General features: G+C 41.4%; 1 protein-coding gene across 3 annotated transcripts in view; it reads left to right on the forward strand.

Annotated features, from left to right (window-relative positions):
* ap2b1 (adaptor related protein complex 2 subunit beta 1) overlaps positions 1-23779 on the forward strand; it is a 172398-nt gene that overhangs the window by 140192 nt on the left and 8427 nt on the right. For all 3 annotated transcript variants that reach the window (XR_004416089.1, XM_033045970.1, XM_033045971.1), the window contains one exon: positions 9676-9830. Coding sequence is in view for 2 of the 3 variants with exons in the window: in XM_033045970.1 (XP_032901861.1) it covers positions 9676-9830 (155 nt within the window). In the remaining variant the exon portion in view is untranslated. The remainder of the gene's footprint in view (positions 1-9675; positions 9831-23779) is intronic.

Raw genomic sequence — 23779 nt, forward strand, 5'->3', positions numbered from 1 at the left:
CCCACTCCCTTCCTCACCTCTCCCTCCCTCTCCTTTCCCCTACCCTCTGCCAGTCACTCCCTCCCTCCCTCCATAACCCCATTCCACTTCCTACTTCCTCCTCTCCCTCTATCTCCCTGCTCCCCCACTCCTCACCTCCCCCTATCCCACTGCCCCACTCTCCTTCCTCACCTCCCCCACTGCCCTCCTCTCCCTCTATCCTCTCCCACTCACTACCTCCCACATTTCCCCCCCTCCTCTCCCTCTATCCCCCCCCCCTCCTCCCCCATTCTTCCTCCTCACCTCTCCCACTTTCCCCTCCCTCTATCCCCCTGCTCCCCCACTCCTCACCTCTCCCTATCCCAGCCCCCACAATGAAAATCGCGATGTTTTGTTTTGTAAATGAAACCTCTCCTCTATCCCACCACACCTCCCCCGCCCCACACACACACAATCGCGATTGTTTTAATGTAATTGAGTAACGAGATCCTATTGTGACATCATTGTGAATGAAAGCGGAAGAATTTGAATAAAACTGATTTTTTTTTTTAAATTAGATTCGGGATCCTATTGTGACGTCATATGCTGCTAACAGGCAGTGCAAATGGAAGTGATTTTTGTCAAAGTGGTTTTTGTAAGGTTTAAAATGTGAATAACTTGTAAAATATACCATCAATCTTAGCAAAACCTGCCATAGCACACCACAGGACAATGGTGAGTAAGGTGGGTGGTCCCCCAACGCAACCTCAATTCCCCAAACAATATCCCACCATTCACCCTTTCGCCCATATTCCAGCACTCACCCATAGCCCCAGCTGTGCAGAGGCGTATCCCCCAGCACTGCCTCCCCCTCTTCTTGCTTCGGGGACTTTAAAAAATAATGCAATTGCCCCCTCCCCGTCTTGTTCAGCTAAAAACCTGCTGGAAGGACTGAGTGATTGCAACTTTGTTGCAAGCTGGGCCGGCAAGGATTTTAGCTTCTACATTTTTCTTAAACTTGAATTTCTAAAGTTAAAAATTATGATTAACTTGTGAAATATAACCTCAATCTGAACTAAACAGACCACCGCTGGACAATGGTGAGTAAGATGGTGCCAACATTTTAATGCTATCGTGTATCGTTTTGGCATAATTTCAGGAATACATGGGGATAGATAGATAGATAGAAAGATAGAAAGATACAGTGGCAGTATTCATACCCCTTGAACTTTTCAACATTTTGTCACGTTACAACCACAAACGTAAATGTATTTTATTGGGATTTTATGTGATAGACCAACACAAAGTGGAGCATAATTGTGAAGTGGAAGGAAAATGATACATGGTTTTCAGATTTTTTTACAAATAAAAAACTGAAAAGTGTGGCGTGCAAAAGTATTCAGCCCCCCTGAGTCAATACTTTGTAGAACCACCTTTCGCTGCAATTACAGCTGCGTCTTTTGGGGTATGTCTCTACCAGCTTTGCACATCTAGAGACTGAAATTTTTGCCCATTCTTCTTTGCAAAATAGGTCAAGCTCAGTCAGATTGGATGGAGAGCGTCTGTGAACAGCAATTTTCAAGTCTTGCCAGAGATTCTCAATTGGATTTAGGTTTGGACTTTGACTGGGCCATTCTAACACATGAATATGCTTTGATCTAAACCATTCCATTGTAGCTCTGGCTGTATGTTTAGGGTCGTTGTCCTGCTGGAAGGTGAACCTCCGCCCCAGTCTCAAGTCTTTTGCAGACTCTAACAGGTTTTCTTCCAAGATTGTCCTGTATTTGGCTCCATCCATCTTCCCATCAACTGACCAGCTTCCCTGTCCCTGCTGAAGAAAAGCATCCCCACAGCATGATGCTGCCACCACCATGTTTCACAGTGGGGATGGTGTGTTCAAGGTGATGTGCAGTGTTTTCCGCCACACATAGCGTTTTGCATTTAGGCCCAAAACTTCAATTTTGGTCTCATCTGACCAGAGCGCCTTCCTCCACATGTTTGCTGTGTCCCCCACATGGCTTGTGGCAAACTGCAAACGGGACTTCTTATGGCTTTTTTTCAACAATGGCTTTCTTCTTGCCACTCTTCCATAAAGGCCCGATTTGTGGAGTGCACGACTAATAGTTGTCCTGTGGACAGATTCTCCCACCTGAGCTGTGGATCTCTGCAGCTCCTCCAGAGTTACCATGGGCCTCTTGGCTGCTTCTCTGATCAATGCTCTCCTTGCCCGGCCTGTCAGTTTAGGTGGACGGCCATGTCTTGGTAGGTTTGCAGTTGTGCCATCCTCTTTCCATTTTCGGAGGATGGATTGAACAGTGCTCCGTGAGATGTTCAAAGCTTGGGATATTTTTTAATAACCTAACCCTGCTTTAAACTTCTCAACAACTTTATCCCTGACCAGTCTGGTGTGTTCCTTGGGCTTCATGATGCTGTTTGTTCACTAATGTTCTCTAACAAACCTCTGAGGACTTCACAGAAGAGCTGTATTTATACTGAGATTAGATTACACACAAGTGGACTCTATTTACTAATTAGGTGACTTCTGAAGGCAATTGGTTGCACTGGATTTTATTTAGGGTTATCAGAGTAAAGGGGGCTGAATACTTTTGCACGCCACACTTTTCAGTTTTTTATTTGTAAAAAAATTTGAAAACCATGTATCATTTTCCTTCCACTTCACAATACTTTTGCAAGCCACTGTAGATAGAAAGAAAGAAAGAAAGAAAGAAAGAATATGGCTGTGATCTCTGCAATTTCCTCCTATCTTTTCCCCTCAACAATCTGCATCCCAAGGACCTGGATATTTATCCACTTTAAATACAGCTAGCCTTTCGAGCAACATTTTATCCGTTTTAAAGACAAGCAAATAATAATCTGCACAACGTGGAATCCAAGTTGCCATTATTGTTTACTTTTTTTACTGTTTACTCAATTCTCAGTGAAAATCTGACTCTAAAACAGCTTCTAAAATTGTCAGTTGAGGAGGTCTCGCACAATTATATATGACCAGTAATTATTATTTCTGTTCCTTGCATGGAAACGGCACCAAATAACCAGGGGGGGGAAATGGGAAGGGAGATTCTCAAAATTGCAACTACTTTTTTCCAGCTTGAGAGATGATAAAAGGCTGCATGCCAGAGGTCTTTGAAATGCTGGAAGGCACAGTTAACATAGATGAAAGCAGAGGAAGCCTGCACCATGAGGGTCTGGAGGTAGAAGTTAAAAATTAACGAGTCTCGAGTGAATAGATGGAGCAATTAATGATGCGCTGATTAACTTCTTAATAAATAGCCATGATAAAATTGAGTTGAATGTATTTGAGATTTATGAAGATACACAAGATATGATCAACGTAATGGAATATAATTCCTTGCTGCCGGGGCATCAAATATGTCATCCGTCGAGTGTTTGATTTTCAGAAGTTTATTTATAGATGAATATGGCAGTTTGGACCACTCTGGACACTGGGAAAAACATTTTGCTACATTTTCTTTCAGATTAAATCTGTGGAATCGGATTCATGAGAGGGACAGATTCTGCAGTGTGTGTGGGAGGACTGCATTTATTGGCTGTGTGAAACTTAACTGGCTGGATACTTAATGCCCCAAGCCAGGGAGTGTTGCACTTGAATCTAGAACAAACTGATTCAAGATCAGGTCCCATGCTGTTTAGCATCTTAGCAAAATGTACCCAGTTTTGAAGCAGCAGTATATACTATATTTGAATCGGACCAATTTGAAGTCTGTACAGTGCATTTTAATGAAAAGAAAGTTGATAAAACTTATTCCAGTGTTTAGAGACTGCCAGAAGTTATTCCGTGGCCAAAATGTGTGTAAAAGAAAATGTTGCAGGTGCTGCAGAGAATATTGGAAGTACTCAAAGAATCAGGCGATGTATTTGGAGAACAAAGCAGCATTAACATTTTCAAGTTAATGATCAGGTGAAATGTTCTCTGGCAATTCAAATACAAATTCTGCTTATGATTCAAAAAAAAAAGACCAAGTTTGTTTGTTGGTTATAAAATCCAAGATTGGTGCCAGTATCCAACTGCATTGTTCTTGGTGGTAGACAAAATTGCTGGGGAAACTCTGCGGGTTAGGCAACATCTATGGAGCGAAGGAATAGGTGATGTTTCGGGTCTCGACCCAAAAAGTCGCCTATTCCTGCGCTCCATAGATGCTGCCTCACCCACAGAGTTTCTCCAGCAATTTTGTCTACCTTCGATTTTTCCAGCATCTGCAGTTCTTTCTTAAGCATTGTTCTTGGTAGTCGCATTTGTCACAAAATTATTGTGAACAATATGATTCGTAGTTGTGCCTGTCTACTACCAAAATCTTGAAACACTTGTGTATCCCTCTGTGTTATCTTTGACTCTGCAATTCAATTTTACCAGTACTTTCACTGGTGTTTTGCTTTCATCGTTATAAAAAGGAATACATTGTATATTCTGACTTTTGATTTTATTGAATTATTCAGCCTTCTCCTCCCAATTGGAAAATCTCTGGAATAAATAAGGTTAAAAGACTCTAAGCCAATTGAACCGTGTGCAGACTGCAGAACCATCGTAGAATTAGACAGCTGGGAATTCCAGCAAGACTCTATAATAATTTACCATTCGTGGAATTTTTTATTGTTTCCGTAAGGATGATATTTTATCATAGATTCATATATCGGCAGTCTCCATATCTTAGTAGGATACAACATTCATCAAACAAATGACTAACACTTTCAAAGGTGGTATTAAATCTGGTGGCCCACAAATTGTATAGTGTAGCACAACTTTTAAGCTAACTGAGAAATCTCTTTGAAAAGCTAAGCTCGAAGCTTGGTGAGGATTGTAATTTATTTCTGGATCTTTTTATCTGACTTGCTGAGGCTTTGAATTGCCCAGGCATGGGCAGTACTAAGTCAGCACCCCTCGGATCTGGGCATCCCCTTTAGCAATTCCATCACTTTATTGGGCGGCACAGTGACACAGCGGTTGGGTTGCTACCATACAGCGCCAGAGGCCCGGGTTCAATCCTGACTAGAAACATAGAAAATAGGTGCAGGAGTAGGCCATTAGGCCCTTTGAGCCAGCACCGTCATTCAATATGATCATGGCTGATCATCCAAAATCAGAACCCCCGTTCCTGCTTTCTTCCCATATACCGTGATTCTGTTTGCTATAAGAGCTATATCTAACTCTCTTGAAACCATCCAGTGAATTGGCCTCCACTGCCTTTTGTGGCAGAGAATTCCACAGATTCACAACTCTCTGGGTGTTAACTAGAGGTGCTTGTCTGTACAGAGTTTGTACGTTCTCCCCGTGACCTGAATGGGTTTTCTCCGGGATCTACAGTTTCCTACCACACTCCAAAGACATACAGGTTTGTAGGCTAATTAGCTTGGTATAATTGTAAATTATCCCTGATGTGTGTTGGATAGTGTAAGTGTGTGGCGATCGCTGGTCTGTGTGGGCTAAAGGGTCTATTTCCACACTGTATCTCTAAACTAAACTAAATATTACATATTAGAGGCACAATGGCAACAGCTATAGTCCATCCACCTCTCCTTTCTCTCCTCTCTTGTGGTGACTTTGTCAACACCTACCTTTTGACCTTACACCCTTGCTTCCAGCTTTTACTCACTCATGCATTCTTTCCCCATCCCCCAATGCCAGATAAGTTTGATAGTGATGTCGTTTTTCAGTTTTAGAATTTCAGCGTGGGAAACAGGCCGACCGAGTCTGCGCCGATCAGCAATCACCCGTACACTAGTTCTATCGTACACACTAGGGACAATTTAACAGAAGCTAATTAACCTACAAACCTGCACCTCTTTAGAATGTAGGAGGAAACTGGAGCGCCCAAAGAAAAGCCAAGCGGTCGCAGGGAGAATATGCAAACTCTGTACAGGGAGCACCCATAGTCAGGATTGACTTTGAGTCTGTGGAATTGTTCATTAACTCTACCTCTGTGGCGATCTGACTATATGGGTACGGTTAAGAACCTTAAAATGATTGAGCCACAATTTGTGGCTGATGTTTTGTTCATACAAAGATTAAATATTAATAATGTTATTTCTACTTAAAATTTTAACCTGTTCCAAAGCATGTTCCCTAGAATATTTTTCTCTTTGCTAATGACAATAAACTCTTAAGAAAGCAATAACTTGTGGATGAGTGTAACCTGATTTGAGTAGACAGGGCAGGATTTTGTTTTTGTTGCAGGTTTATGTCAAGCCAAAGAGTAGATGAAAAATTACTTGTCTGATAGCTTGTTTTGAAATGCTCAGGACGCCAAATGTGGTTACTGTTCAACAATTTACTGTTGCCACAGTAACGCAGATGCAAGGAAAAATGAGCCAGTCGGTCCAGCCAGTCTGGTTATGTTTGTGGGACTGGACTAACCTCTGGGGTAATTCAATGATTTGTTGCCGATCGCAGTTCACAGCAGGGAACTGTTGCCTCTTTCCTCTGCTGATGGTCAGTGGTGCCAGGAGGTTGGTGGGAGATTGAATGAAGATGCACAAGGGTATGAATAGTTTGGAAAGTGGAAACAGAGGGAAGCTGTTTCCAATAGCTGATGGACCAGGAGGGATACATTTATTTTGAGAATATGAGGAGAATCCTTTGGAACATGCTTCAACAGGATATTTACCTGTGTGAATTTATTCATTTTACGCCATTCTTCCTGTGCCTTCTCTGAGGGAGATTGCCAAGTCTTTTCATCCATTTGTCAGACTTGATTTGATGGTGTTCATGCTGTGGCATAGGCTGTTAAGAATTAAATCGAAATTACTGAAACCTGTTTCAGATACAGCCCTCAGGACCTGCAGAAAGGGGTTATTGGTTCATTTGGCTAACAGTGCGTCTAAACAGTGGGAAGTTCAATAAGAGCAGACAGGATGCTGGTTCATTTTGCTGGTTCATTTGTATTCAGGATCCTCAAAAGCTGTCATGTTACATCAAAAGCACAGTTTAGTTTTGGCCTGAGACAGCCAAAGAATATTAATGTAGTTAATCCATGTGACAGATCATTTTTAGCTCAGAGGAGATCATATATAATAACAGAAACAACATTATCATTAAATGTCTTTGTTGTCAAAAGAAAAGTTCCAAGGCACTTGAAAGGAAAACAAACCAACAGCCATGGTCTTACTGGGGACTGCAAGATATAGTTTAGTTAAAGCAGTGAGACAGCTGTTGGTGGCTTTAAGGAAAGTTTCAAAGGATTGGGCTCAATCATTTAAAGGTTCTTCCACCAGGTGTAATGAGCAGTCAGATGAGATCCAAGACATAGGTAGTAAAAGGTTGGCAAGGGCAGAATTAAAGAAACAGTTCGGTGGCAATGAATGCGTGGAAAACAGTTTGGGCATTGATGAGAATGGGATCAGGGCATAATCCAAGGTGTGAAATAGGATGTATATAGTTTTAATGTTGTGGGGAAAAAAAATGTTTTGTAGCTTGACTCTGGGTCAAACAGAAAGCTTCGATTCCCAAGTTGAGAACCAGGAACGGGAATGATGTCCATACCAAGAGAGCTGAGCTTTTAATGCAGTAGTAAAAATTATGGCTTAAGACTTTGGGCCTTCTATTGTTCACTTGTGGCAGTCTGGTTCTTCTACAAAGTGATGTTGGATAAGCAATATGACCATGTGGAGGAACACGTGGGGTCGAGAGGACAAAATCTATATAAAAATTGGCTGCTGTGACTGATTGATACAAATACATCGATAGATGCTCCTGAACACATCATCAGTGATGTAACCTAGGGTCATTGGGTGTTTCGGGTCTTTCAACATCAGACACCCTCACCCAGACGACCCAGCCGTGGTTGATCAGACCACGACTTGTGTTCAGGTGGCATTCGCTCCTCCCCATGGACCTCCTTTCCTGATCCAGAGCTATCTTGATGCCTTCTCCGCTGCCTCTGTGGTGTTCTTGATGGCCCTTCTCTTTGCCACTCCGTTGATGCCCAGTGCATTCAAGGCTTTGTAGAGCGATTGCCCTGCAAAACCTCTGCAGCCAACCTCGATGGGCATTAGTATGACTGGGAGGAGTATGTTGTTGAGGAGGCCAAGAGGAGATTCTTGGGTGATGAAATTAATGCAAGTTTTAATAGTGAAGGGTGGTGTCAAATAATTGCCCTTCTGCAAATATGTGTTGGCCAAGGGTGGTATAATCAACCATGGTAAAAATTGCAGATACATTTGAGAGGGCAAGGAAGGATAACAAGCTGAGATCACAAGGTAGGTGCAGTAAAAGATGTCCATCTAAAAAGGACACAAAGTGTTGGAGTAACTCAGCAGGTCTGACTGCATCCTTGGAAAACATGGATGGGTGACATTTTGGGGTGAGACCTTTTAATGGCACCTATCCAGATTCTCCAAAGATGCTGCCTGACCCGCTGAGTTACACCAGCACCTAATAATGACTGAAGTAGCAGCAGGGCTGTGAGTGATTTGGTTCACATGCAGCTCATCGTGTGAACCAAAGTGCTTATAACTACATCAGGAGAGTCACGCAGAAGTAGTTTAGACCATAATTGCGTAGATTACCAAATCTGCAGGATGCTCACTCATGGTCAGTTGTTAAGAATTGTAAGAAACAATGAAAAACCAGCAGGAAGGTGCCAGAATTGAATTTAAACACACTTGGATTAACAATGACAATATAGAACCTCTAATTTTCACAATGTGCGATATTCCTATTAAATATGACTGACTAATATACATCGTAACTCAAATGGGGAACATTTGCTGTTATTTGTCAATTATGTTTAACAGCCAAATGGATGTGGACACCTTCATACTATATTTGAACCACACTTGCAGGGTGAGTGATGTAGTTCTGGAATGGGAGGATCGCTCATGTACTGGACAACAAGAATAAACCAGGGAACTGCAGGTCAGCGAGCTTGATGGCAGTGCTGGGAAAGTAGTTCAAAGGGATATTTAGGGACAGGACCTATCAGCATTTAGGCATGGTCTGATTAGGGATAATCAGCATGGCTCTGTACATGAAGTAAGCTCAGGGTGTTTATCCAGAAAGAGAAGAAAATAATAATTCCAGTCTTCTGCTACATCTTGTACTGAATGTCCCTAAAGAGTTGCCACAAGCACACTGCTAATCCAAGTAGTACTATACGCATGCCATCAGTAAAGATAAGATTTTGTGGTTTTGGAAATACCTTGGTGGTCTATGGGCTCACTGATGTGATTCTGTATCTCGCTTGTTGTAAATACAGTTTAATACATTATTAATTTCTTGAAGATAATCATTGCCTAAAGCTTTAATTACAGTCCATTACTTGCTTTCTACCGATATCAAGAAAGATTCCTCTACATATCAGGCAGATGAATCGCTGCCTGATAATGCTGTTGCTGTGTGCAGAAGCAGACCAATAAATAAATAAAATCTAAACAACAGTTATTGTTCCAGCTTTCAGAATGCCACTCAACATGATGGAAACTGCAGGATCTAATATGTTTGTCAAGCACAATTTAGATGTTAGGAATACAAAAAAAAAATCACTGCACCTCATGGCTAATAAATCATACTGAACAAATGGAGAACACAATCCAACTCAGTTGTTAAAAAAAATGAAGCTAGGAAGAACTGCAGTTACTTGTCAATAACCAAACAACGAGCAATCACGAAATTTCTCGGTTTAAAAAAAAAACAACAGGTGGTATTATTTCTGTGTTCATATTTTCTGCTATTTTTCTTTTCAGATATGGTGTCCAATAAACTGCAGAATAGCAATGTGTTTACCATTGCTAAACGGAATGTGGAGGGACAGGATATGTTGTATCAATCCTTGAAGTTGACCAACGGGATTTGGATGTTGGCAGAGCTGCGCATTCAACCTGGAAACCCCAACTACACGGTAAGTGTGAACTGCGGCCTGTTTTTTAAATTATTATGAGGTAAGAGTTTTTTTTAATCCTACCTCTATACTGACCTCTACCTCTATATAAGGTGTTTTTATCTTTTGGGCAAGTTTATAAAAGCCATAGGACTTTGGTGGTAAGAGCAACTTAATATCTAACTCATCTAGGATGGAGAGAGGAAAACTGCAGCAATTCGCACACAAAATCATTCCACTGTTGCTCCACGTCGGTAGATATGCCTGCGTGATCGTGGGCGAAGTAGGAACTCAGCTTGACAGTGACAGCCCACAGGACGGAAGAGCCATTGTGATATTCTAGATCAGCACATGACAGATGGCCACCTGTGTATGGTTTCAGAAAGTGATGGGTTTGCCATGGAACTATATATACCCAAGCACTGGGAGAAAATTATCTGTGTAGACTCCTGGAAGATGCTCACTTTTCCATGGCAAATGGCTTGACGGTGAAGGAAGTTGGCTCGTCATGGATTTTCTTTCAGTTGCCGTAGTTTCTTCAATATCAGACACTCTGCATCCGCAGTGGCTTCATCAGAGCTAGGCATTCAAATTCCATACAAAATGCAGCCCATGAGAAGCTTTTGTTTTTCTTCAAGTCTGAGCAGGCATAAACAAGTTTGTTATTTTTCAATTCCAAGATTCTCTTAGAATTGGAGATGTAATTTCATTAGGTTTTTCTAAGAATACATTAAACTTGGAAACAGAATATATAATTGTTTTTTGAATATTTATGGTTCCCATTCTTGGATTTGGGCTACAACTACAAGACAGTGGAGCTGAAAGATCCAATGCCAGGTTCAGTGTTGAACCTCATCAGGTAATGTATGGCACCTCCAAATTCCTAACCATTACCAGGACTGATGACAGGAATCCTGTGAAAGAAGGATTGCTAAAATTTTGAAAGAAGAATTATGTACAGTTATCGAAAAATATAATGTTTTGCAGAGAAATAGATTTTTTAAGAGATTGTTTGATGTTTCCTGAGTTGGTAGTTTTTGGGCATTTGTTTTTTTTAAATAAAATTACTCTTGGTAATCTATCTATATTTGGATTATTAACACATTACTTGAATGTCTTCTTTCATGCACCCTACCCCAGTTGCTTTCCAGTTAGAGCTTTAGCAACCACTTTGCTATTCAATGCACCGATTGTTCAATACCGCATGATTATGTAGATTACATTACTTGTAAGGACTAATGCTGTGTGAGCCTTTGGTTTCACACTTCAGTTAGTTAACTGCAAGACCCTGTTGATCAGTTCATAATTAATTTGGTTGAAACTAGATGATAATTGATATTTATCATTGGTTTTCCCAGTGGTTTACCCATCACTTCATATCCATTATTTTATTTAAACCAAAAAGCTACAGATTCCTTTAAGTGAGATTTAAAGCAACTTTGTAAGTTAATTTCTCTTGGTAATGGATGAACACAATTTCTGCCTTGTTTATAAAGAAGAGACCCCTTAAAAGTTATTTTGCTGGGTCATGGTTTCACCCTGCTACACTTGAATCATCTTTCAATTGGCAATATTTGCAAAGCTGTCAAATGAAATATTCCTCACATTTTGTCAGTCTCAAGCTTCTCTATAGCTGCCAACACCTCATCACCTCATGCACAACTGTTATACACATGCTTAAATGAAGGTGGATTGTCTATTTGGGAAGGTTGTCTTAATTGTACCAAATTATCTGCATGATCCACAAACGTATAAAGATGAAATTATCTTTCATTTTAACTTTAAGGTCAAAATGAAATGTAGAATGGCACAGGCATTGGAAATTTAAATCATGTGGAACAAAGAATCAATATCTATCAATGGTTATTATGATGTCATAACAATTTTTATGTGGTTCATATTCAAATCAGGTTTCATCTTAGTGAATGTAATTTTATAAAATGCACCATCTGTCTTTTTATGATTAAAAAATATATGCAGTTAACAATAACAAGATTCTAAATCAAAACATTGGAATTTTTATTACCTTTAGCATTGAACGTGATTGCCAAGTTAATGACAGTGGTGTAATATTGGAAAGCTGCTTTGATTTCAGCTTATTTATTTAACTTGGAGACACGGTGAAGCGACATTATTTTTAACCACAGCTAATTCTACATTAAAAGATGATCCCAACAGAGTAAAACATAATCCTGTTGTATTCGTACGTTCACAGGTTAATGTGAATGCGGGATTCAGCTCGGTGCAGGCCGTCTGAGACATCAAATGATATTGAAATCACAGTTTCATATTTTCAAATGTTGCGTCCTTCTTTGCATCAGGCAACCAAACTTTTAAAAAATACTTAAAATTAGGCTGTGTAGTTGGTTGAAGGGAGTATTCTTCTCTGAGTGGCCACAGTTTTTTTTCAGCACAGATAATGAAAGCTCATTTGAAGAAAAAGTCTCATGTTAATGCTTTGTGCCCTCGCCTGTCGGAACTGTTGGGAAAAGTGGATGTTGAGCTCCACTTAAAATTCAAAGCACTCTGCAGCAGTCATTTTGAGTTTATTTCCAAAGTCTCAACAGTGTTTCTTTGGCAAACACTGGAAACCAGATCCTTAGAAACATGTTTGTGGAGCTGCTTGCAGAGGGATCCATTTGCTCCCCCAGTAAAAGTTTTCCTATAACTCCCGACCTGCTGCAGATTTCAGTTCATGGCGGTTTATTTGCTGGACGTGGCCCAGATGCGAGTGGACTTGGGCCGCCAATACTAATACAAACCTAAATTATTACCAATTACCAAAGGGATCAAATTTGGGAATAATGAAAAAATGTATGATGTGCTGGAGAGACTACTCTTCTTTAGACTTTACTTTAGAGACAGTGCGGAAGCAGGTCCTGCGGCCCACCGAGTCCGCACCAACCACCGAAAATAGTGTTTGTCTATTTTTTAGATAGTTTCCCCTGACAAATAAGACCTTGAGGTCCCAGGTCCAGACCCCAGTTGACAATAAATTAATGGATGAACTCGCATCATGGTTGGATTGCTCTGTTCAGTGACAAATAGAAAAAATGTTGAATTCTAATTTTAATTTACAACGTTCCAGTGGATTCTTTATTTTATGAACCCTTAATCCAGATTCTCCACCTGAACAATTTCCTTCATCTTTCTTTTGAATCTTTTAAAATATAACACTCTATAATGAATAACAGCTTCCTTGACCATGTGTGATTTAATGCATGAAACTTGGGATAAATATTGAGAACTACCAGGGTTATACTTTCCCTGCTGTTGATTTACAGTAATGGTTTGAACAATTTTAATTTGATTAAGGTTTAAAAAATTGCAAACAAACTGCTCGCCTGACATCCTCTGTTGGGATGTACAGATATTTTCTTCAACCAAACTTTGCTTCCCACCACTTGATCAGTCGCCTTAACCAAGTCATTTGTTCCATTCTATCCCTGGAAACTCTGAGACTAAACCAGACCATTCTCATCCTTCACCATGTAGAAATTACAGCAGTGTTTATTAGATTAGATTAGATTCCTTTATTGTCATTCAGATCTTTCGGTCTGAACGAAATTTCGTTGCCTGCAGTCATACATATAATAATAAATAACAAAACATACAATAAACACAAATTAACATCCACCACAGTGAGTTCACCAGGCACCTCCTCACTGGTGTGGAGGCAAAAGTCTTAAAGTCTCTGTCTCTTCCCTCCTTGTTCTTCCTCTGCGCTGAGGCGATCCAGGCTTCCGTTGTTGTGACCCCGCCGGATGATGGTAAGTAAGTCCCGCGGCTCAACCGAGCTCCTCGAACGGGCTAGTTCAAGCTCCGTGGCCCGGGGTGGTCGAAGCTGCCGAAGATGCCGCCCTCCAGTCCAGCGGACGCAGCTGTAGTTGCTGGAGCTCCGGAAAAACAGGCCACCAACCTGTGACCTGCGAGCTCCCGACGATGTCGTCCACTGGGCCCGCGGCCGAGCCCCGAATTCAGGCCGCCGCCACCGGAACTCCGCCTCAGCCCCGAAGCCGGGACGCCGGAACGCCGCCACCGCCCGAATTCGGCCAGCCTCGCGTTGGTAACTCCTGGCTGGCTCTGCCTCCGGAGCCTCGAGGTCAGTCGCAGTTGTAGGCCGCCAGCTCCGCCATTAGGCCTCAGCGCAGGCGGAGGCAGAGAAGGGAGACACGACAAGAAGAGTCGCATTCCCCCGAAGGAAGAGACAAAAAAACATGTTTCACCCCCCCCCCCCCCCCCCCCCCCCCCCCCCATCTCCCCACACATACATATACACAACCTAATAAACTAAAATGTTATGCATAGTCCCCCTCATTTCAGGGCACCATAAAGTTTGGGACAGAGCAAGGTCATGTAAATGAAATGAAAGTGTTGCATATCCTTTGCATGCAATGACTGCTTGAAGTCTGCGATTCATGGACATCACCAGTTGCTTGGGTGTCTTCTCTGGTGATGCTCTGCCAGGCCTGTATTGCAGCCAGCTTTAACTTATGTTTGTTTTGGGGGCTAGTCCCCTTCACTTTTCTCTTCAGCATATAAAAGGCATGCTCAATTGTGTTCAGATCAGGACACATGGCTCCACAGGTGTTTGTACAGGACTATGTATAAACACTGCTGTAATTTTTACATGGTGAAACCAAAATGTACAAAAATGGCTTTTATTAAAATCTGACAATGTGCACTTTAACCACATGTGATTTTTTTTTCTGTTACAAATCTCAAATTGTGGAGTACAGAGGCAAATAAATAAATGATGGGTCTTTGTCCCAAACAATATGGAGGGCACTGTACCTTCTGACGTGGATTTGTTTCAAATTTTGTTTGATAATTCTCCTGTGAAATGCATTTTAATGTTTGGGGATGTTATGAGTGCCTTAGAAATATATTGTGCTGCTTTTTTCAAGTTGTTTTTTTTTAACATTAAGAAATGCCACATTCTAATTATCAGAACTGAATCCTTAAGTTTCAGTTCTGTAAACCCCCAACAAAGAATGACAGTGTGATTAGAACTTTCACTGAACCCAGCTGCACTGGAATGCATCCACATCGGACCTTAGTGAGCCAGTAAAATCACCTTGCTTCAATTCACCGACTTGCATTGTAAGTGGAGCACAGAAATAAAATGACTGGCCCAACTTGACTGAGCTAAGATTTGTGTTCTACATAAGCTTCTGCTCACCTAATTCTGTCAACATATATTCCGTTTTGGCCCATGGACATCAATGCTTTGATGCCTTAATTGTTCAGTCTATTCTAATATTGCGTTAAATTTCATGTTATAAATACTTCTGCTTTGACCTTAATTCCTTATTAGATTGATTGAAGACCGTCTTCTAATTATGAACCCTGGTTTTGGGTACGTTCACAATTTTACACTATTAGCTTCTGATTCTGTGAATCCCCATTCCTGCTGCAGTCGTAAATGGATCACATTGTGAACCTCTTTCATTTGAGTAGCAAGAACAGCTTGTCACCCAGATGGGTGCATTTTAAATGCTCCTGTGTTGTCAATCATTTCAACATTCCAATTACTGAAAGTTTGTATCACTACGTCCATTTGCATTAATGTTAACATCTCGGCGCTATATGTATCTGCATCACGGAGCTTCTCTCTATTATTGAATTATATTTGCTTTGAAACCAGAATATTTCCCATTTTCTCTGAGAGATATGCATCGTTGCTGGAGTGTGATGACCCATCAATCCACTTTTTGGCAAAGCTGTCTATATCCTATGTGACGCACTAGAAAGCGACTATCAGCTAATCATCCCACCATGGCAGGCACTAGACTTAAACCCAATCCAGAGATTGACTGACGTGTTCTTTCTAAATAGATTATTGGTCACAGGTTAGGAATATGCCCCTATCCTGCCTACAAACCATGGGAGAATGAAGCCTGCTTTACCACTTCTACTGCTGTTGTCAGTTGAATTGGCCCAGAGAAGCTATCGAACAAGAAAACCATCCAATAGTTCCAACAGGTGATACCTTGGTTTATTTGGTCACAGGTCATGCTAATGTTAAATTGGTTGAATTACTTGTGTGAGTTTTTGATTAAAGTATTAGTTTATTAGCAAAAGTGTGATGAGTATGATATTATATGCTATTCCTGCTGTTAAGTTTTAAGGAAAATAATTATTTAATGTGTTTTCTAACATTGGTGGTCGGGAACTTATTGGAAGAATATCGGAGATTAATCTGCACTTGGAAAGGCAGTAATAGTCACCATTAAGTTGTTGGTGGGAGATCCTGTCTGACTAATGTAGGTCCGTTTATGAAGAGTATGCTGATACAGACAGTATCATTGATGTGATTTACATGGACTTCATTAGAGTTATTTTAGCAAGGTCCCAAATGGAAGACTGGACCAACAGATTAGAGGTCTTGAGATCCAGGACAAGTTGGCAAACTGAGTCTAAGATTGGCATTGTATTGGAGAAGAGGGTGATAGTGGAGGGTTATTTTGGGGATTGGAAACCTGTGAGCATGGTGTACTAAAGAGAGCAGTGCTAGAACCTTTGCTCTTTGTTATAAACATTAACAACTCAGAGTTTAAAAACATGAATATAGGAGCTGTAATGTCAGGTTGCAGATGAAGTGCTGTTGATGGTGAGGAGGGGAGACTTTAACTACAGAATGATAGTGAGTCGTTGGTAAATTACGCAGGGTAATGGCAGAGGGATATTAACCCTGTTAAGTGTGAGTGATTCATTTTAAGAGCTTTAATAAGGGCTGAACACATTAGACCATAAGACATAGGAGCAGAATTAGGCCAAGTCTGCTCTGCTATTCGATCACTGCTGATCTGTTTTTCCCTCTCATCCCCATTCTCCTGCTTTCTCCCCATCCTAGAATGACAGGATCCAAGGGAGTATTGAGAAATAAAAGGGCTCTGTCGACATGTTCAAAGATCCTTAAAAGTAAAAGTGCAGGTAAATAGGGTGGTGAAGGGTCATGTGGGGTGCTTTTGTTTCTTTGCTGGAGCTTAGAATGCAAGAGTAGGAAAATGATCGTACAATTTCACAGAACATTGGTTGGGTCACTGTGTGCAGTTCTGGTCACTGCATGAAAGGAAGGATGTGATTGCACAGAATGGTACCTGGGATGGAATGCTTCAGTTATGAGGAGAGACTGGAGGGGCTGGGTTTGTTTTCCTTGGAGTGGAGGAAACTGAGGAGGAACCTGAGGAATACAAAATTATGAAAAGGCTATGTATGATAGGTAGACGGCTAGAAGCCTCTGCCACGGGAAAGAAATCCTACTGACCAAAAGGCATAGGTTTAAGTTGAGAAGTAAGAGGTGCAGAGGAGATTTGAGGCAGTTTTGTATTCATCCAGAATGTGGTTGCAGTCTAGAATGCACTGCCTGAGAAGTGGTGGAGGCAGGTACTCTCAGCACATTCATACAGCATCAGGACGTGCCGTTGAATTGCCAAAGTTTAGTAGTGGTTACAACCCCTCATTAAGATTGTCGTAAATGAGATTAGTATAGTAGACATCTACTTGATGGTGGGCATGAATATGATGGACTCAATGACTGAGTTGATGTCTTATGACACAAAGTCATGTAGGCTACACATGCTGCTGGACTGACTTGATTGAAATGCATAAGTATTCAATGGGTTTTGGCAGAGTGGATCTGAAGATGGTGTTTCCTCCTGTGGGAGAATCTAAAACTAGGGGTCGGTGTTTCAGAATGACCTATTTTATACGGAGATGAGGCTTTTTTCTGGGAGTTAGCAGTTTATGGATCTCTTCTTCAAAGAATTGTGGAAGCAGAGCCATTTGGCAGACAGGTAAACAGATTCTTGATCAGCAAGCAAGGATTATGGACAGATGTGAATGCAGAATTAATTTTACAGCCAGATTTGCTGGCATCTTAATAAATGGAAGAACTGCACCCAATTTGTTGGTTTAGGCTGAATTCTACTGTGTGCGATACTTGAACATGCTATGAGTTTCTGCTTTTCCATAGTAGCTTGCTATTGGTATCAACGAAAAACGCAGTCCTTTCTCTGACCAATTTGGAGCAGAAGGCATCTGGATGGGTTTTTCCTTAACTCATCAGATTGAACATTTGTTGATGTGCAGTACTGATGAAGATTGATTTTAGATAATTCCCAAGCCGTCATGTTTCACATGCTTGATGTTCTCTTATTTTCTTCTTGCATGCTGCACGGTTTTGCAGTAAGGGTGCATTACTTTTTATTTCCTGCTGTTAACTTTCACTTTCCATTTGTTCATTTGCCTACTGAATGACTGTAAATCTCCCTGTAGGTTTGGATTTGCTTCTATTGTCTGCACACTTCATTTGATTTTAATTTATACAAAGTTGTTAAATTTACATTAAATTATGCTAGGCAGGTAATTTACATATCTGGGAAATGGTTACCAGATGCTTTAATAACGTTAATAATGAAATAAATAACATTAAATAATAAACCAATACTAACAATTTATTACATCTCACAAATACAACATTAAATTCATAGTTATGTATTTTAAGTAATAGTAATACTTGGTAGGATTGTGACTCTTTATATCATAAGTAGCTAAAATATCCAAACAGCTGGTTTTACGGGCAGACCTATCTCCCACTAAATGCATATTCTCAAAGTAATCAAGGACCTTTTGTCAGACGAGGTCTTCCTTAGCTGTCCTTCTTCATGGCTCCCTATTTAAGTAAATGTCTGTGATGTCTGTGATGTCTGCTCAAGCCTATCCATTGAAATAGTTTCCATTAGTTTGCCTGTCAGATAAGGCAGATGAGTCAGTAGTTGCCAGATCGAGACGTTGCTCCTTTTAAACACAGGCACACAAATTCGATGTTTTCAGGTTCCTTCAGTACTCTGTAATTAATTTCCTGATGCATGCCAATGTCCGTTGCATTTTTCCCTCTGGTCTCTTTTAACATCCAACAAAATGTGCAGTCTGTCCAGGAGAATTATTTAACCATAGATCCCTTTAATTTGCAAGTCATTCTTTGGCATTACAAATACTAAAAGGAGGACAGGCTTGTATTTTTATGGTCTTGTTCACATTTTCAGGACATACAGGAGTACTTTAAACGATATATCCCAGTAGTCATAGTCGATTGTATAATATCGGAGGTGATTGGTGTGCAACAAATCCCACCATGTTGATGGAGGGATAAAGGAGACAGATTTTCTGGGCGTTAAAATAAATAGCAGTTACACCCATAACTGCCAGAAATTTTGGAAGGTCAGTGCCCAGCTTAAATATGCAGTTGAGAGCACTATGTGCAAGTACAAACATACAAACTTTACACTCTCCCCATATCCGATCATCACACTTGTTAATTCAGGCTGAACAGACTCATCTGGATGGTAGGGAGTCTGGGAAAGTACACAAGCCACCTTGTCCATGCAGTACATACCAAATTTACAAAAGGACTTTAGATGCAAGCAAATTGGAGAGTAAGTACTTTTTGTTTCTTGTTTCTGACCACTTTTCCTTACTTCTAACCTGCCAAAATGCTGGAGATGTCTTGTAAGTGGGCCGAGAGAGAACCAATTAATGATTTGGGTCAATTAACTTTTACGAGGAAGATGCAGGAAGATCATTGATTTAGAATATGAACTGCATTCTCCACATAGTCCACCATGATATGAGCTGGCCTACATTAGGATACAGTGCCTGGGTCCATGCTGGAAGGTACAGCGAGATCTGAAGGTCGGGGAATTTCCAAGCTCGGAAAATATGAGAGTCATTGAGAAATTTGACTTGGTGTTGTTTAAAAGACTGCCTGTAATGTCCCTGCTCCACTTTGGATGAGGGCCAAGGGATTTTCTTTTACATCTGAATGAAAAAACAGACATAACATCAACTTGACCTCTCTTAAATGAAAGGCTGTCCTCCCAGCATTCCTTCGGTATTCAGTGGAATTTGATATACAGTTGCGGAATTATGTAAGTTTATTGCTGAACTTAAAGCCAAATATATTGTCATTAGACTCCGGAAATATCTGAAAATTCATGGAAAGAAGATAGCATGGGTTCAGATCCTAATGTTTCAATCCTCTCACTATTCACATTGGCTGTAGGACTGACATGTAGATAACGTAGACCCCCTATTGAAGAGAAGAAGTGTCAGGATCTGGACAAGTATAGGTTGACCAGTCAAATGTCTATTCACAACAAACATCAGAATTAGGAATTCAAAATTACCCAACTGTAAGAAGTCGAGGTATGTTCAATGGTTGGCATGGACAAGGTGGGCTGAAGGGTCTGTTTATGTGCTGTACAACGCTAACTATTATTTGCATCAACGTGTCTCTGATCTTAAACTATTATTGTGATCTTAGCCATTTCCCTGGCTTGACACTCAATATTTCTGCATGAAACATCTCAAAAATGTAGAAATTTCAAAAGCTGTAGAAATCTACAACACGGAAATGGTTTATTTTAACCAATATTTGATAGTTCTTTGTCAGAAGAAATGCAAGTAGAGCTACTGCAAGTTAAGCTGCAGTCCTTCTGGTGGAAGTACTCCTACAATGGTGTCAAGCAAGGATCTGGGGGATTTAGACCTGGCAACGATGAATGGCCAATTATGTATTTCCAATAGGGTGAATTAATAACCATGATGTTATTGAAGGACAAAGTGGAACAAGGGGGCAAAGAGCCAACAGCTGTGTATAATTCTATTGTCCCGGTTGGTGTTGAGCATCATGAGTGCTATTGGAGCAGTACTCACTGAGGCAAATTACAAATATACCATCACACTCCTGATGTCTGTTGAGGCTGGTCCAGTTGAATTTCTGGTGAGAGGTGACCTCCAGAATGGTGACGACTCTTTCTAAAGATGGTTATTGGTTGGCATTTTTGTGGAAGACTTGCAACCAAAGTAATCTAGGTCGTGTTGTATGTCATTTGCTGAGAAGTTACAATTGGATTTGAGTACTTTGCTATAATTACCAAAAATTCCCACATCTGACCTTAGGAAGGAAGGTCATGGTTGAAACTGCTGGTTGATTGGGCCTAGATCATTGCCCTGAGCTGCTGCTGCAGTGATATTCTGTGGCTGGGATAATTGGTACCCAATAATGAATACCACTTTGATGTCAAGGGCAATCACTCGCTTTACCTCTGGAATTCAGCAATTTGACCCATGCTTGATTAGCACCTTCACCAATACTTGCATCACGTTGATGATTGCGAGTCAACTGATTGGGTAGTGATTACTAGGGTTAGAATGGTCTCCCTTTCTTGTGAATAAGATACACGTGAGTATTTTTTCTTACATTGTCAGGTTGATGTTATTACTGCAATTGTACTGAAACAGCGTGGTTATTTTCAGAGATCTTTAGACTTTCTGTGCGAATGTTGTCTGGCGTCAAGGCTTTTACCAGCAGGATGAACAGAGACATTTTGAGGTACAAAAACATAGTTCCGTTAAAGTGGCAATACAGGTAGACAAGGGTGGTGGGGAAGGCATGTGGTATGCATGCAGTGGTTAGCCGAGGCATTTTAAGCATTTAGTATAACAATGTCATGTTACCGTTGTACAAAACTTTGGTTCGGAGTATTTGTCCAGTTCTGGTCCCACTGCATGCATACCACATGCCTTCCCCACCACCCTTGTCTACCTGTATTGCCACATTATCGGATTGGAAGGATGCGATTAAGCTCGAGAGGGTGCAGAAACAATTCACACAGATGTTGCCTGGATTGGAGGCCTTGAATTATGAGGAGATACTTGATAGACTAGGACTGTTTTCCCCGACGCAGGCTGAGAGGTTAGATAATGGAAGAATATAAAATCACGTGAGAAGCCATACTACTGCCACTTCTCTGGGTGTTGCCAGTGAACCTACACCCAGAGAAGTAGGTGCCCACAGAGTATTAGCAGGTTTATAGAATATAAAATCATACTGCAGGTTAGACAGTGCACTGTCGAATATCATCCATATGTACTGTCTTACTTGCAAAAATCCTGTTTGAACTGTTAGCCCATATATTGTAAATTGATAAATAAGTCGTCATAGCCTAAGCATGAAATCACAATAGTTCATCAAACAGTGAAACAAAGCAGTTTAGTACTGATGGAATGTACCATTATATTGAGGAGGCGCTGTCCTGTACGGCTGCCTGTCCTGCAGCTGTCCGTTTTTTCACTTCTTTTTTATTATTTTTAGTACGTTAAAGTGTGTAGTCGGGGGGTCTAATCTTTTTATGTGTGGGGGGGAAGGAGGAAACTGCTTTTTCAAGTCCCTACCTGGTCAGAGAGGCTGCCTTCCTCCGAGCAGCACCTTCGACCTGTCCTCGCGGCCTACCAGCGGGTCCTGGAGCGACGTTTCCTGAGGGGACCTGGCCAGAACCTCGGCTTTGGCGGCGGCACAGCGCTGGAGCGCTATTGCGGAGCGGGCGATGACTTTCCTGGGTCGCCGTGCTGGAACTCCAGTATGCTGGGACCGCCGATGAAAACATTGTGGAGCCGCGGTTCTGTGGAGCGGCCAGCTGCGGTGCTGAACTTTACATCCCGGAGCCTGGGATCTCTCGCCGAGATCGCCAGTGTGTGGAGCTCCATCAAACGCGGTCTTTTGGCTTGGAAGCCGCGGTCTCCGGTAAGAAGGCGGCCGTTCCTGGCACCCCAAGCCGCTGGGGGTTCTCCTGACGCAGGAGCACCATCACCCGGCGAGAACATCGGGGGCCGTGGCGGCGACTGTGGAGGCCTCAATAGGCCCGACTCTGGGTGGACAAGAGGATGGGGACTGGACTTTGTGCCTTCCCCCACAGTGGGAACCACTGTGGGGGGATGTTTTTGTGTTTTGGTGTTGAACTTCTTGAATGCTATGTTGTATTTTTATTAGTGTGCTGCAAGGACATCTGAATTTCCCCTGAATAAAGGGATTAATAAAGTAAATCTAATCTAATCTATTATAGAGTTTTATTGTTTCAACTCAAATTACAGCTTTTGCAGCCGTTTTAAATGCAATTTTCATGGATTATGTACTCTATGAATTTTTTGTTCAATCATTTGTATTTCACTGCACATTATCACGTACTTCTCCACGCAAGATTGCATCTTGGGAAATAACACATAGAAGAAGTCCCTAAAATTTCCATTCTGACATTATTTGGTGCAATCATGCATCTGTGCTCCTGCTCCAACTCTTCTCGAGCTCGAGGCCAAATGAGCTGTATTATTCGCCAAGAAACTTAACATCTATAAGCTTGCAGATGTCCCCACATTCATACTGTAGAGGACCGGATCTCGACCAATGATGAGATGGATTACAGGAGGGATGTAGAGAACTTAGAAACATGGTGTCAAGAACACAACTTCTCCCTCAATGTCAGCAAGAGGATGGAGCTGGTTACAACCAGGGTGACATGATGGCGCTGAGGTAAGGTTGCTGCTTTACAGCACCAGAGACCCGAGTTCGATCCTGACCATGGGTGCTGTCTGTACGGAGTTTGTACATTCTCCCTGTGACCTGCGTGTGTTTTTTCCGGGTGCTCCGATCTCCTCCCACACTCCAAAATCGTAATGGACTGTAAGTTAATTGGCTTCGATAAAATTGTAAATTGTTCTCAATGTTGTGTGTGTGTGTGTGTGTGTGTGTGTGTGTGTGTGTGTGTGTGTGTGTGTGTGTGTGTGTGTAGAACATTATTAGTGTGCGGGATCGTTGGTTGGCGCAGACTCAGTGGACCGAAGAGTCTGTTTCAGCGCTGTATTTCAAAACTAAACTAAACATGCTCCAATCAGCTTCAATGGTGCCAAAATGGAAATGGTCAAGATCTTCAAGTTGCTAAACATAAATATTACCAACAATCCGACCTGGATCAATCACATTGAAGCTATGGGCCAAAATAACAAACCAAAACTCTACTGCCTCGGGAGACTAAGGAAATTTGGCATGTCTCCAACAACTCTTGCAACCTTCTACAATTGCACCGTAGTTCTGCCCAAGACAGCAAGAAATTGCAGAGTTGTGGATGCAG

Source organism: Amblyraja radiata, chromosome 28 (assembly GCF_010909765.2).
Source record: "Amblyraja radiata isolate CabotCenter1 chromosome 28, sAmbRad1.1.pri, whole genome shotgun sequence".
Lineage (NCBI taxonomy): Eukaryota > Metazoa > Chordata > Chondrichthyes > Rajiformes > Rajidae > Amblyraja > Amblyraja radiata.